Source organism: Salvelinus alpinus, chromosome 19 (genome assembly GCF_045679555.1).
Source record: "Salvelinus alpinus chromosome 19, SLU_Salpinus.1, whole genome shotgun sequence".
NCBI classification, from domain to species: Eukaryota; Metazoa; Chordata; class Actinopteri; order Salmoniformes; family Salmonidae; genus Salvelinus; species Salvelinus alpinus.
This window is the reverse complement of record NC_092104.1, coordinates 30,882,970-30,896,143: the sequence shown is the minus strand read 5'-3', so window position 1 is coordinate 30,896,143 and position 13,174 is coordinate 30,882,970. Positions and strand designations below refer to the sequence as shown.

Genomic DNA, 13,174 nt, shown 5'->3' with positions numbered 1-13,174 from the left:
GGGATTTTTAGAAACACTTAAAATAAGGGCTGTGTTTCATGTAGGTTTACCCTGGCATGACGTTTTGATAACCGTGTAAATCTTTCTAGGATAAGGTGACTTTTATCAATATATTCGCCTGTATTTCCCCTGACAAAAAATGAATGCTAATTAGCTGCTAATGTGGCCATCATAAAGGACTACAAACGACATGATGATCTGGACAAGACAGGAGCTTGCAGGGATTTGTAATCTTGCATGATGTCCACTTTGATTTTAATTCGCATTTTCTAATCTGAGTGTAAATAGAGCTGAATATATTGATAAAAGTCCCCTTGTTCTAGAGAGATTTACACTGTTATCAAAACGTCACGCCAGGGTAAACCTACATGAAACACAGCCCCTATTTGAAGTGTTTCTAAAATTCCCTATGGGAATAATAAATGGTTTAAGAATTATTGGAACCATTTTCCGGTTTGACCGCTAGGTTTAATTGGTATTATGACCACTACACTGTGGGGTTCTATTACAGAAAAAAAAAGTTGTTTGTTTCATAAAATGAGCTAATTAGTACAGTTCCATTTCCTATTACACTACTCTGGACAGGTCCATCTCCCTGGTCTCGCATGCACCTAATATATACAACATTCAATGTCTTATACATACACAAGACAATCACAATATGATACACCAAAGGCAGACCATATTCTATCCTGGGTATTTTCTTCTCACCCACGTACTGTAGTCTTACGACTCACTTCTTCTTTCTATATTAGCTACGTCTTATTGGGTTTCATCTGCAGCAGAGAGACTCAGACGGTGACGTAATGCCAGCAGTAGGCCGGCAGCAGTAGAGACAGACAGACAGCAGGGTTGGTGAACAGCATGGGAATACAAGGCTTTATGCTCTGTTAGTGGCCGGCCTTCTGCCTGGATAAGTGTCCATTGTCAGACCGCCTGCCTCCCTCCGTCAGATGAAGATGATTGACTGTACTGTAGAGCTGCTGGTTGCCCTGCAACACCCTACACACTAGAACAGTCTTACATCATAATCATTACAGCAGTCCACTCCTTTTGTTGGAGATGTGCATCTATCAGTGCAGGCAAATATTTGATAAGAGGCTACAGCTACTGTGCTGTCCACCCTCTTTGGAAGCGTTTGTGTGTACATTGGGTCTGAATGACCTTTTCTAATATGTCCTTGATGTGCTTGGAGGAGGTCAGTGTGATCATGTGTGATGTAGTGTTATTGAGGCGAGGAGCATATACACCAGATGTGATCAACAGTCAGACAAATAATAAAATGCTGCCTTCTTGGCCTTGGAGGAAATAATAGTGTGGTTCCAGGATGTGGAGGGCAGCACACAAAGGGGGTAGTGATAACTTAAGAAAACAAGAGTCTATTATCTGAACGTTTGATTCTGAAAAACCATTTCCACATGCCAGCATATCTATGCGGTCTCTTTCAGACATGTTTACATGATCATATATGTTTTTTTCATTGCACTTACTGCCTGTCATCCACCTCATGCTCAAGTGTTGTGGTGAAACTTTTTTGCTACTTTTACCAGGTATGCTTTATTTTCATGACCAAGTTTTTTTTTAAATCCTGTGGTATTTAGTGTTGGTCCCTATTGGTTTACTGTAGACATCTGTCTCTGAGAGAGGTCTCTAACTCTTGTACCTGTGTTCATCTATTTTATGTAACCACTTCTGAGATCAAATTTGTATTAATAACTCATACATGCCACTTATTCAATCCATGTTCCTAAGATGTCTTAGAAATTAGAGACACAGGGAGATAAACAGGGTGTATAATCTTACAGGATTTAAATATGTCTAAGAGCAGGTACAATACTATAGCACTTTAACATAATCTACTGATTTACCCATTGTGATACCAACACTATGTGCTTTGAAAACAAACAGTACAAATGTTTCTATGTGAACTCTGTGCGACTTACAGACAGACAAATAACATGTTGTGATTTCGGTCCTTGAGTATGTCTGAACACTGAACTAAAAAATACATTATGAAATGAATAATGGAAACAACTTGTGTAATCTTATATACAACCCTTTAGTATTTTCTTGCTCCTTTCACTTCGGTGTTGTTTCCTTGTCTGGCTCACTCTAACTATGACCTATTTAACTGTCCAATTGTTTTTCCATGGGAAACTTTCCATAGATAATTAAGAAAATGTAAGTTTTTTTACGGAGTGTGTGTGTGGGTGTGTGTGTGTGTGTGTCGGTGTGTGTGTTTCCTGCACTCTGGCTAGGGTTTAATAGGAACCTGGAGGCAGACCATCTGGCCTTATTAGAGCCTTTGTTACCATTCCCTGAGACTGCAGGGTTACCTGGATACAGCCTCAGAGGTTTTCATTAAGTCTGTGTCCATGTAATGAAATGATTAGCCACGGCAGACAGGAACAAGGCCAAGTAAGCATCAAGGCTTTTATGAGCTGTGTGTTCCATTTAAGGTCACAAGGAATCTGCTTTTCCACTCACTGACATATCACTGCCAGTCTTCTGTTCTGGTTAAGAAAACAATAAGAGGGAACATTCACACTTTACTCAGCATCAACACAACATGATTTTAGGTCAACTCAATGTAAAGAGCTAATCAAATATATGAAGTCAGTTTGAATAAGATTGGTTTTAACTTCCTCTTACACTGCTATCAGCAGCAGTGGGTATTTGTGTTTACATGAGAGAAAAAGAGAGCGTGAGAGAGTATTTGTGTTAGCTTGGGAAGAAAGAACGAGTGACTGTAGAATGGGATAGAGAGTTTGAGAGAGAGAGGGAGAATGTTTGTATTGGTAATTGACAAAGCAGGGTGACATTTGTGTGAAAAGCCGCTGCTGAGTGAACGCTGACTGAGTCATGCTCTGTTAGTGGCCTGTGGCTCTCTCCTTCTGCTGGGGTCAGCCAACAATGACAGGGGCCTCTCTCCTTTAAGCACCCAGCTGCCTGCACAAGGAGAGGAGATAGCATTTAACATTGGCCTCCTTCGGTCCCCATGCCCTTATGAAGTCTTGGCCTGTCAGTGACATCAACATGGGTCAGTGACTGAGGATGAGGGAGAATACAGTAGGGTTGAGAGAGAGGGGCTGTGTGTGGGGATGAAAGGGTCTGTCTGGGATAAAGTGTTGAATGTAAAGTCTATTGCCAGCATTATTTTATAGGGTGTGTCTGATAATAATTCAAGTAACTCTGACACTAAATTAACACTGTCCTTAAAATATTGTGAATATTTTTGGTAAAAGTTTCTCTGGGATTAGACCTCCTGTAAGTAAAAAGCCACAGTGAAGTTGAAATCTCTGTCAACAAAATTTGCAGAAAGGATTGTATTTAGAATGAAGGCAAGTAAATCATTAGAGTGTTTTATTTTAGTGTTAAAAAGCAGGAACGTCTGAATAGTAAACTAATCCAGTATGTCTGTTGGCTGAGTGTGAGTTTTTGGGGAAAATCTTTGGACAGCTCAGGAAGGCAGAGATTTGAGATATACAGTGGAACAGTGTCTGGACTCTGAACAGTCTCTAAAGTGATGTTTTGGAAGCTTGCAAAGTAGGGCAGTGGGGCAAATTATTTATGAGTGCTGTAATGTGTTCTATTTGGCCTAGTGGGCCAGCAGGATAAATGGTGAACAAACAAGGGAGAAGTGTTTCAATGCTGCTACTGTACAGGGAGATTGTTCCTTTTTTCTTTTGCTGCATTTATTTTTTCTTTACATGTTTCCTGCAGCCTATAATCTGATTGTCAGGGCAGTTCTATGCTGCCAAAGGAGGAGATCAAGTCTTACCACCATAAAAAAAAAGATTGGAAAAAACTGATCAGTGATCAGTATAACAAGGCCCTTGGTGACCAAGTCTAGAGTAACAACTTCATGGTTCTTCCTCTGTTTCATTTAACACAGGTTTCAGATCAGAAGATCCAAAGGAACCAGATATTATTTACCAATAGAAACAATTATTAAGCCACTCAAATATCAGGAGAAACCATGAGTTATTCAAATCAAACTGCGTTGAATGACCCTCACCATAACTTCATTAAAATGAGTAGCATTCAGTGCCAAATAGGCTTAATCTATTTGAGCATGTACACCTTCAGAAAAAAAGGGGTTTTCGGCTGTCCATAGGAGAAACGTTTTTGGTTCCATGTAGTACCCTCAGTGGAAATGGGCCGGAGTGGTGTCCCACTTGTCCCCCATCCCTAGAAAACACAGCTGATTAAAGTAATTGCATTCTAAACTGAAGATCATGATTAGTTGATTATTGGAGTCAGGTGTGTTAGCTGGGGCTGGGGCAAAAGTGTGACACCACACAGGCCCGAAGGACTGGAGTTGCCCATCCCTGGATTAGAACATGGACACAAAGGCCATTTAGTAGACTACTAATTGGGCTTTGCTGGGATTAGTAATCAGTTGAGTTACCTGCAGCAGGCTCACGTTGTTGTACAGAGACAACATTGCCACAATGCTTCATTTATTTTATTCGCAGTGTCACGCAACAGGTGCTCAAACTTGGTCCCAATGGATAAAGCTTGTTTTCTGCAGTGGTGGAAAAAGTACAAAATGGTCATACTCGAGTAAAAGTAAAGATACCTTAATAGAAAATGACTCAAGTGAAAGTTTAAATATACTTAAGTATCAAAAGTAAATGTAATTGCTAAAATATACTTAAGTATCAAAAGTTCCTTATATTAAGCAAAGCAGGCGGCACCATTTTTAAAATAGTTTTATTTATGGATACTCAGACATAATTTACAAACGAAGCATCTGCCAGATCAGAGGCAGTCGGGATGTTCTCTTGATAATAAGTGTGTGAATCAGACCATTTTACTGTCCTGCTAAGCATTCAAAATATAAGGAGTACTTTTGGGTGTCAGGAAAATGTATGGAGTAAAAAGTACATTTTCTTTAGGAATGTAGTAAAGTAAAAGTTGTCAAAAATATAAATAGTAAAGTACAGATAGCAAAAAAAAACGACTTAAGTACTTTACACACCTGTTTTTCTGCATGGAGAGGTTGGCTCTAGGACCTTGAAGATGCTGGCGCCGCGGCACGATACTGCAAATGGGATTTCCTTGTCCAAGAGAAAGGCTGTTTACGAAGAAAGCTCTACTCACTTCGACAAAAAAGGGCTGATCTGCAGATGGGAGCAGTTTGACTGAATTATTCAGCATAGGCTCTTCCGCACAAAGTATTTTTTTGGGTTGAGAAATAACCTATCAATTTAATTTTCGTGCATATTGTTTTCGTTTTTATTCATCCTATAAATTCTACAGTATGTTTTTGTCGTTGCACTTTGTTTTGCTGAGCGTCGCTTTTGTGGACAGCGCATCCATTGTGGAAGGTAACATTCATATGACTGAAAATCAATGCTTTTGTTCACATTAGTCCACATTATCCGATAGAATGTGTGCATTTGTTACTTAATTAATGTGCAAGGCTTTGTTTAAAAAGTTATCATCCTATTTTCAGTTTAAAATGTGGATTTTATAGTTACATTATTGTGTAGGACCTGAGAAATGTCTAAGCAGTTGCAAAATAAGTTATAAAATGTATTTGTTTACAACAAGAAAATTCAAGAATACAATTTTTGTTGATTATTAAGCATAATTGTGATACTTCCATGGGAATTCCTTTTTGAATGTATGACATTGTGAAAACATCAGACTTTTTTACATTCCACACTTAGTATGTTTTATTTGCTGGTAATTTATCCTCTTAATTTTCAATACAATTTTTCCATAAATCACTGAATGCGTCCCCAGACTGCATCAGATTCAATGGTGTGGAGTACAGAGGGGAGCAACAGAGCTCCTCCACAGGACTAACCTGTCTAAACTGGACCAACACAACCCGGGACTATGATGTAATGGCATATACAGATTCACAAATGGGTAAATTACATTACACAATCAAACATGTAATATGCCATCAAATTGATGTTTCATTGATTTGACACAAGTTTATCATCTGCTACCATTGCTATGGTGTTCACTACAAGTGCCATGATTTAAAGGTCACTCACATTTGTTTTAATGGTAAACAGTTTATTTGGTTATAGATGTTATTTAGAGTGTATAACTGCAGGCTCTAGTCTCTCTGTGTGGGTTATATTAGCAAGGTCAGGTTTGAACTTTGAATCTTGTTGGCAAAATACCTACCCAGAGTATGCATTTCAGTAGTACAGCATATCAAAGATGTCACATGCATATCTACACACACACACACACACACATGCTTGTTTTACTATCCTTGTGGGGACCAAACAGTTTATTCCCATTCAAAATCCTATTTTCCCTAATGCTAAACCTAACTTTAACCCCTAGTCCTAACCTTAATTGTGATCCTGAACTTCAGCCTAAAATGGCCTTGTGGGGACCAGCAACATGTCCCCACTTGTCAGTATGTTCCTTGTTTTACTATCCTTGTGAAGACTTGGTTGATGTGTCCTTTTCTTTATGCTCTATAGGCGTTGGGGACCATAACTACTGCCGTAACCCAGACTCCTCTGAGAAGCCCTGGTGCTACGTGACTGACCTAGACGCACAGGCCCGGAGACAATCCTGTGCCATTGACACCTGCAAAGGTATTTATTTAGCTAGGTTTCCATCCAACTGGCAACATATTTTCATGTGACTATTCTAAAAGCTGCATAAAGAAAATATGCACATTTTCTCACCAGTGGCATGTTTCCACCAAACTGACTTCAGTACGTGATGACATAGTGCACACAAAATGTACTTTTTCACTTAAGTTTTCATGTACCAAAAAAAATCAAAAGTTCAATGCGTTTCCATCGCATTTTCAAAGTTACTGATAGTTTTGTCACTAAAACCGTTGCATTAAATAGCAAATGTGCCTACTCTGGTTTTGGTCTGTGCGCTCTAGCCAAAAGCTTGCGCGGGTATGCTAGTCGACATAATGAGATTATTATGGATAAGGGAGAGGATATTTTTATTTGTCATGTCACCAGAATAAGACCCTCAATATTTATTGGAAAGGAGCATCAAGATCACTGTGCACTTTCTCAACCCTGTGAAGTAAATAATTTATTTAATCTGTTGCCTAATAAACTGCACGGTTTCCCAAGTCATAGTCGGAGGACCACACACCATATCAAGTTTACTTCGATATGATGGTTGTTCTATCAATTTTTGGTGTTTCCACTGCCATTATTCACATAATTTATTTTAGACACACAAATATCGCACAATGTTGAACGAACGATCTGTCGGCATTTATAAAATTGTACCGAAACTTCCTGTTTCCATCACAGCTGTCGTGATTTATTATTTATTTTTTATACGGTATGACTTTACTTGCGTAAAACATGTGGATGGAAACGTGGTATCTGAAATACATACAGTGCACAGGTGAACGCACTACATTGGGAAAATGTATGTAAAATGCTGTTTAAACATAGCTGCGACGGAGTGAATATAAATATTGTGCACACATTGAAATGTAGGTCAAGGCTGGGCAAAATGCATTACTGGATGGGGAAAAGACTGTCGTCTCAGCCCTTCCCTAAATTGAATCTAGATGCAGTTCTTGGAAAAGGGTGTCACTGTATTTGGGGAATGTGTAACTTTTAAAGAGATTAAATGTAAATCTTTTTCTGGGGCTATTTCTAACCCTGTGAATGTTATTATTAAATCCAAAGTGAGAGTCTGGAAGTGGTATGGTGGGACTTTTTCCCCCCCAGAGTGGGCCGTGAGAACAAAGAAAACACATGGCTCCCCTTGGTTTCTTTCTTGGGAACCTAGAATGTATTTATTCTCATAAGGAAGCTAGAGCACTTTTGCTACAATATTTTTTGACGGTATATTTGTAGTTATTTTATTTTAATGCAACAATTTATACAAGAACTGCTGCAAAATTGTAGAGATCCTATTAAAGTATTCTAATTCCTAATTCTTTGTGCATAATGCCTAATTAGCTGTCTTATTTGAACATCTCTAGAGAAATATCTTCTCCCACGTGAGAAGCTGTGGGAGAAGAAAAGACTAGGCCAGTTTGTCAGTTAATCCACTTTGAGGTTGTTTCCTGGGGTTTGACCTTTGCTCTCACATTGTCTGGGAAGGCGGTGCATGTCAAGCAATAACAAGGGCCCTGTCCGTACTGAGCCTGTAGAGCCATAACTTGTTAGGCAGATGGCTGCCTCAGGGTAGGTGTAAGCCCCACCCTATTCCTCAACCCATTGGTGGAAAGTTATACTTTTACCATGGAGACAGTAGGTAATTGGCTACTGATGGTTATGACCTCAGGCTCTTCAACTCCAGCAGAGTTGATAAACAACTTTTTCTGGAGGGGTAGGGCCTGACTCAGTGGAGCTCAAGAGCAGATGTTGACACTAGCAGCTTCCTTTCCTCCGAGACGTGTAGTGCACTTCTGCCCCATTTTGCTGGGAAATGGCTGTCCTTTTTTAATTATTTAATTTCTTTATAGAACTGAGTGAACAAATGATGGATAATCCAGTAGCTCTCCTCGTCCTACTGAGTCCATGCAGCAATGTTTTTAATGTCAAAGGCAGTGATTTTAGAAACCATGCTGTCTGATTTCTTAAAATGGGACAAAGTGGAAATTATTCACACATTTATTCTACAATAAAAGCACTTAGAGTGAAATTAAACAATACAGTTAAATTGAATCCACTACTACTATCATGTGTTCAAGTATGCAAACCCAAATTCAACATCAGTGAACCTAGAAAGCAAACTAACATGGTGGTCGGGCGGTGTATGGGGACTGGCTGTTGATCTTATCTGCTTTTCTCATATTGTCCACAGACGAAGCCCCTACAGAGGCAGGCCCCCTTACCACAGCACAGAGAGAGGTCTTTGAGCTGACCAAGTCTGGGTCAGCCCAGGGAGGGGGCGCTGCGGTCCAGCCAGTCATTGGCATCAGCCAGCGGATACGCACAGGACCCAAGAAGAAGGACCTGGGCACTCTCGGTATGTCCTTATCTCACTGCTGAAGCAGAGGGATTAACATAGGGGGGATGTCATAGGGCCATAACGTGAGCCTCAAGGGATACTCTTAAAAAGTGGTCCAGCTTGGTGCAGCTTGGCTTGGTACAATAGAATGAGATGGATATAAATGACTTAAAAAGGACTCACAATATTATCATATGGATAAAATGTGAGGTGCACTGATATGCACATTTTCAAATGCAGACTGTATACAAACCTTTGAATTCAGTTTGGTAACCATAGTCTGTGTGTCTTGTCTCTCTCAGGCTATGTGGTTGGCATCCTCATGATGGCCATCATCATCCTCATGGGGGTGGGCATCACCTTCGGCTACTTCTACAAGAGGTCAGTATCAGCCACTATGCTACACTAGGTGCTCCGACTGGCGACACAGAGCATTACAACCCTAGCTATTGTCTACTACTTTGTTAGGTTGCATCATGTGGTATGTCTGAGTGACATAAGAAGTGGAACCCGGGAACCACTAGACCAAATGGTGCCTCAGAGAGTAGGGACACACAATGCTACATTGATTTGCAACAGATGCTTATTTCTACAGCGCAGAGAGACCGAAATAGAACATTAACAAAATGTTCCGCTATATTGGTGATTCAGAACTCTGATGTAGCGTTGCACAGCTTAGACTTGTTGTGTCCATGACACAGGCAGCAGTTAAAGGCTTGGAACCTCTCAGGCAGAATGTCAGTGGGGTGAGGGAGGGCTTGTGTGGGCAGTTGGCACAGAATGTTACCAGGATGTGGAGCAGAGGCCACAGGCTGCCTCCCCCTCTACCCATCCTGTTGCCTCCCTCCACTACCCATCCTGATAGCTGTCTCTCTCCAATGTGATGAGGCCTGTTCAGAAGCAACATGAAAGCGGAAGGGAGAAAAAAAGAGAGCGTCTGTAGCCTGGCTATTTTAGGCACCCGCGTTTGATGTTTCTGAAATAGTGGAGAGCATGCAGGAGTCCTGGGGGGAGATAGAGAATATACTGCAGAGAGAAGGACCCAGTTCTGCAGATGGGGTATTCTGACTGATGGCCTCTGGCACAGAACTAAATGTTCTGGAGCTCCAAGTTTGTCTGTCCAATCTGATTATTTGACTGTCAGCGTTATCTATTCTAAGAAGCTGGGGGGGGGTGGTGTGTTTCAAATAGCTTGATTTAAATCGGTCAAGGAAATTGATTTCTTTCTCACGTAGTAATATCAGGTTTAAGAAAAAAGTTTAGCCTCTGAAGCCCGTGCTTATCAAGTCAACAAGATTTGGAAGGATGGCCCCACAAGACTAGGAAAAATGTGAATAGTGGGTTTAGGAGTAATTGCTGATTTTTAAAATTACACTATGCAAACCCTATGCATAGGAATCAGTGCTGTAGTGGAGCAGAGCACAGTTGCGTAACGTGTCGCATAGAAGCAGTCAAGCAGGAAGAGGCGCCAGTCCAACAGTATGGCATGTTCCCTGTGTTGGATGGGGTTCAGCAGATGGCAGATCTCACACCCTCAGATTGTACCCCAAATGGCACCCTATTCCCTCCATAGTGCACTACTTTTGAGAAGATCTCTAGGAAATAGGGTGCCATTTGACACTCTGCCCCAGTCAGCTGCCTGGTCTGGCTTATGTCATACTGCAGGATGCCTGCCACCAACTAGCCCCGGTCCCATCAAAACATCCCCTGTGCCAGACCAGATACCGTCTCGAACCGGTCTGTCTGGCCCTGTCGTTTTTGCTACCGCAAGGTTAATGGCCACTGTTGAAAATAGCCTCATCCCAGTGATATGAGACTCAGTATGGGACGTTGCCTCTCGTTCTGGTCATAAATAGAAATCGCTACCTAGCTGTCTCTGTGTTTCGAAAGATGATGCAGGTCATTGGAAGTTTCCGAGGCACGCTATGATGAAACTCTGATTCATAGCAGTGTTTTTTTTCCCTTCAGGTTAAAGACATTAGTCCTGTAAACTGTTAGTGTAAACAACACCATGCGCCTACATAATCTGCTCCGATGATCAGTATCACCGTCATCCTAACCTCTTGTGTCTGTGCTGTTTGTTGCAGGGGTCGGGACCTGAAGAAGCAGCATGAGCAGCGAGTGTATGAGCGGGAGATGCAGAGGATCACCCTGCCCCTGTCGGCCTTCTCCAACCCAACCTGTGAGCTGGTGGATGAGAACTCCATCGTCATCATGGCCGAGGAGCAGACCCCCACCCAGGAGGGGATGGAGGGGGGAGACCCCCTGATGGGCCAGCAGGCTGGTACCCCAGGAGCCTGAGCACTGACCACCCCACTGGACTGGGAATGAACAAGGACATTCGAACCTCAGAGGATCCAAATACTCCCCTCAGCCCCCAAATCACCCCCCTTTTTTAAAGGCCTATGAGGAGAAGGGGAGCAGGGCTGAGCTCCAAAGACTAAACTGTTTCCTTATTGCCCTGGTTTTAACACACGTGTCACCAACAGGGGAAAAAGATGACAACAGGTGGAATTGAAGGACTAATTTCACTCCACATGGAGACCAATCGGGGATGGTTGTGTACAAAAGTGCATGTCAGGGATGCTCATTAAGAAACAGTGCATTTGATATCCAAGAAAACATGATCATGGGCTGACGCTCTGCTATAGCAGTATGATTGTCTTGTGAATGGGATGTGCATCAATCAACATTAATGATGGAGGGGGATGTTATAAGCTTTGGATGAAGAGTAGGAGACAGTGTTTGGAAAGGGGGAATTCATAGCCTTTACTTATTCTTTCTTTTTCATATTGAGGTGTTCGGCAGTTTGGTGTTATGGGCTTACCTGAGAAAACAATGCTACACTTCCCCTGGCCCTTTTGGCTTTGCTAGGGCGGGTATGGGGAGGGCATCTACTATAGGAATAGGATAGCCCTGTTAAACATCTGCGTTAGACATCATAAAGACCATTGGAACAGATGTGGAGTAATTAGTTAGCATCAGGGAACGAAGACCGTTGGAACAGATGTGGAGTAATTAGTTAGCATCAGGGAACGAAGACCGTTGGAACAGATGTGGAGTAATTAGTTAGCATCAGGGAACGAAGACCGTTGGAACAGATGTGGAGTAATTAGTTAGCATCAGGGAACGAAGACCGTTGGAACAGATGTGTGGAGTAATAATTAGCATGAGGGAACATTTATGTCAGATCTGCAAAAGGAAAGGAAACATCTCCTGCTCTCTGAAGCTGTGACGTTGCCTTAGCATAATGCGTCTGAATGTATTTGTACATGGTTCCCCTGGTGACCTTTCTGTTTAACTCATAAGGCTGGGTGATAGAAACCAATGTGCAGTAACTAGAAACATCAGGAGTCGTTGGCTTTACATGAGAGGACAGGCTGTATGGTTCCTTAGGTTAGAGACTGACAGGAAAAGGGAGACGTCTTTGTAAATCGGAGAGTCTGTTCTCAGGAGGAAATGCAGCAGCACAGCTGTGAAACAGAATACAGCTTAGTCTGAGGTCTGGCTAGAACCGGACAGAGGCTGTCTGAATGACGCTTGGGCAGAACAGAAGTCTGTTTAAAAGTTGAAGCCTGGGGCATTAGATTGAATTTTGACCATTTTGAATTGTGTCCCAAATGTCAGGGCAAGCAGACGAGCAAAGTAAAAGGGTAATAAACAGGATATGAGTCCAAAACTGAGGTAACCTACCATATTAGATATTTACAGGATGGAATAATTGCATAATAAGCAGCCTGTTGCATGTTTTGAAACAGGATGCTGAAAGTAATGCCACAGTTGGTTAGAAAATGTAACATGTTATTGACCAATGTAATATCTTTCTGCTTTACATGATTTCTCTATTCTGCTAATGCAATATCTTGCATCACTCCAAATGGTTGTCTTTTGTGATTTAGAGTTAATCTTTGAAATGGTTGTCATTCTGCATCACATGTGGTTACTCTTCAATCATTGTGGTTCCTTAGTTTTGGTGCAATGCTGTTTTTTAAATGTTTCTTCACTGTTGCTCATCATTGGAAATGAGTACAGTACTTGTAAGTTTGGCAGATTTCAATAAAATTGACTTTGAAAAAGCATAACTGCATCCTCATTCCTCACCTTTTAAATGAGTTCCTTAATTTAGCTGAAACCTGCTAAAAGTGAGTGACTCATGCTCACTGGGAATTCAATAAGACTATCAGGTTTAAGATTCACCCATTCCATGAGCAAAGTTATACACTACCACCCTCTAGTGGTCATCTACACA

General features: G+C 41.4%; 1 protein-coding gene and 1 long non-coding RNA gene across 2 annotated transcripts; one reads left to right on the top strand and one right to left on the bottom strand.

Moving 5' to 3' along the window:
- Nucleotides 1–3,350: 3,350 nt before the first annotated feature.
- LOC139545324 (uncharacterized) lies at nucleotides 3,351–5,111 on the bottom strand. Its single transcript, XR_011669039.1, has 3 exons — nucleotides 4,985–5,111; nucleotides 4,412–4,528; nucleotides 3,351–4,191 (listed from the first exon to the last, which is right to left on the bottom strand). It is a non-coding gene; the product is annotated as an uncharacterized lncRNA (long non-coding RNA).
- Nucleotides 5,050–13,007, top strand: LOC139545323 (phosphoinositide-3-kinase-interacting protein 1-like). The gene is made up of 6 exons (XM_071352962.1): nucleotides 5,050–5,333; nucleotides 5,755–5,883; nucleotides 6,459–6,575; nucleotides 8,779–8,943; nucleotides 9,228–9,306; nucleotides 11,013–13,007. The coding sequence occupies exons 1-6, from the start codon at nucleotides 5,267–5,269 to the stop codon at nucleotides 11,224–11,226; spliced, it is 771 nt and encodes a 256-aa protein (XP_071209063.1). The 5' UTR covers nucleotides 5,050–5,266; the 3' UTR covers nucleotides 11,227–13,007.
- The last annotated feature ends 167 nt before the right edge of the window (nucleotides 13,008–13,174 follow it).

Coding starts and splice junctions, on each gene's coding strand:
- LOC139545323 (XM_071352962.1), top strand. CDS start 5,267: ATGTTTTTGTCGTTGCACTTTGTTTTGCTGAGCGTCGCTTTTGTGGAC. Junction 5,884..6,458: donor ATATACAGATTCACAAATGG/GTAAATTACATT, acceptor TATGCTCTATAG/GCGTTGGGGACCATAACTAC. Junction 8,944..9,227: donor GAAGGACCTGGGCACTCTCG/GTATGTCCTTAT, acceptor TGTCTCTCTCAG/GCTATGTGGTTGGCATCCTC.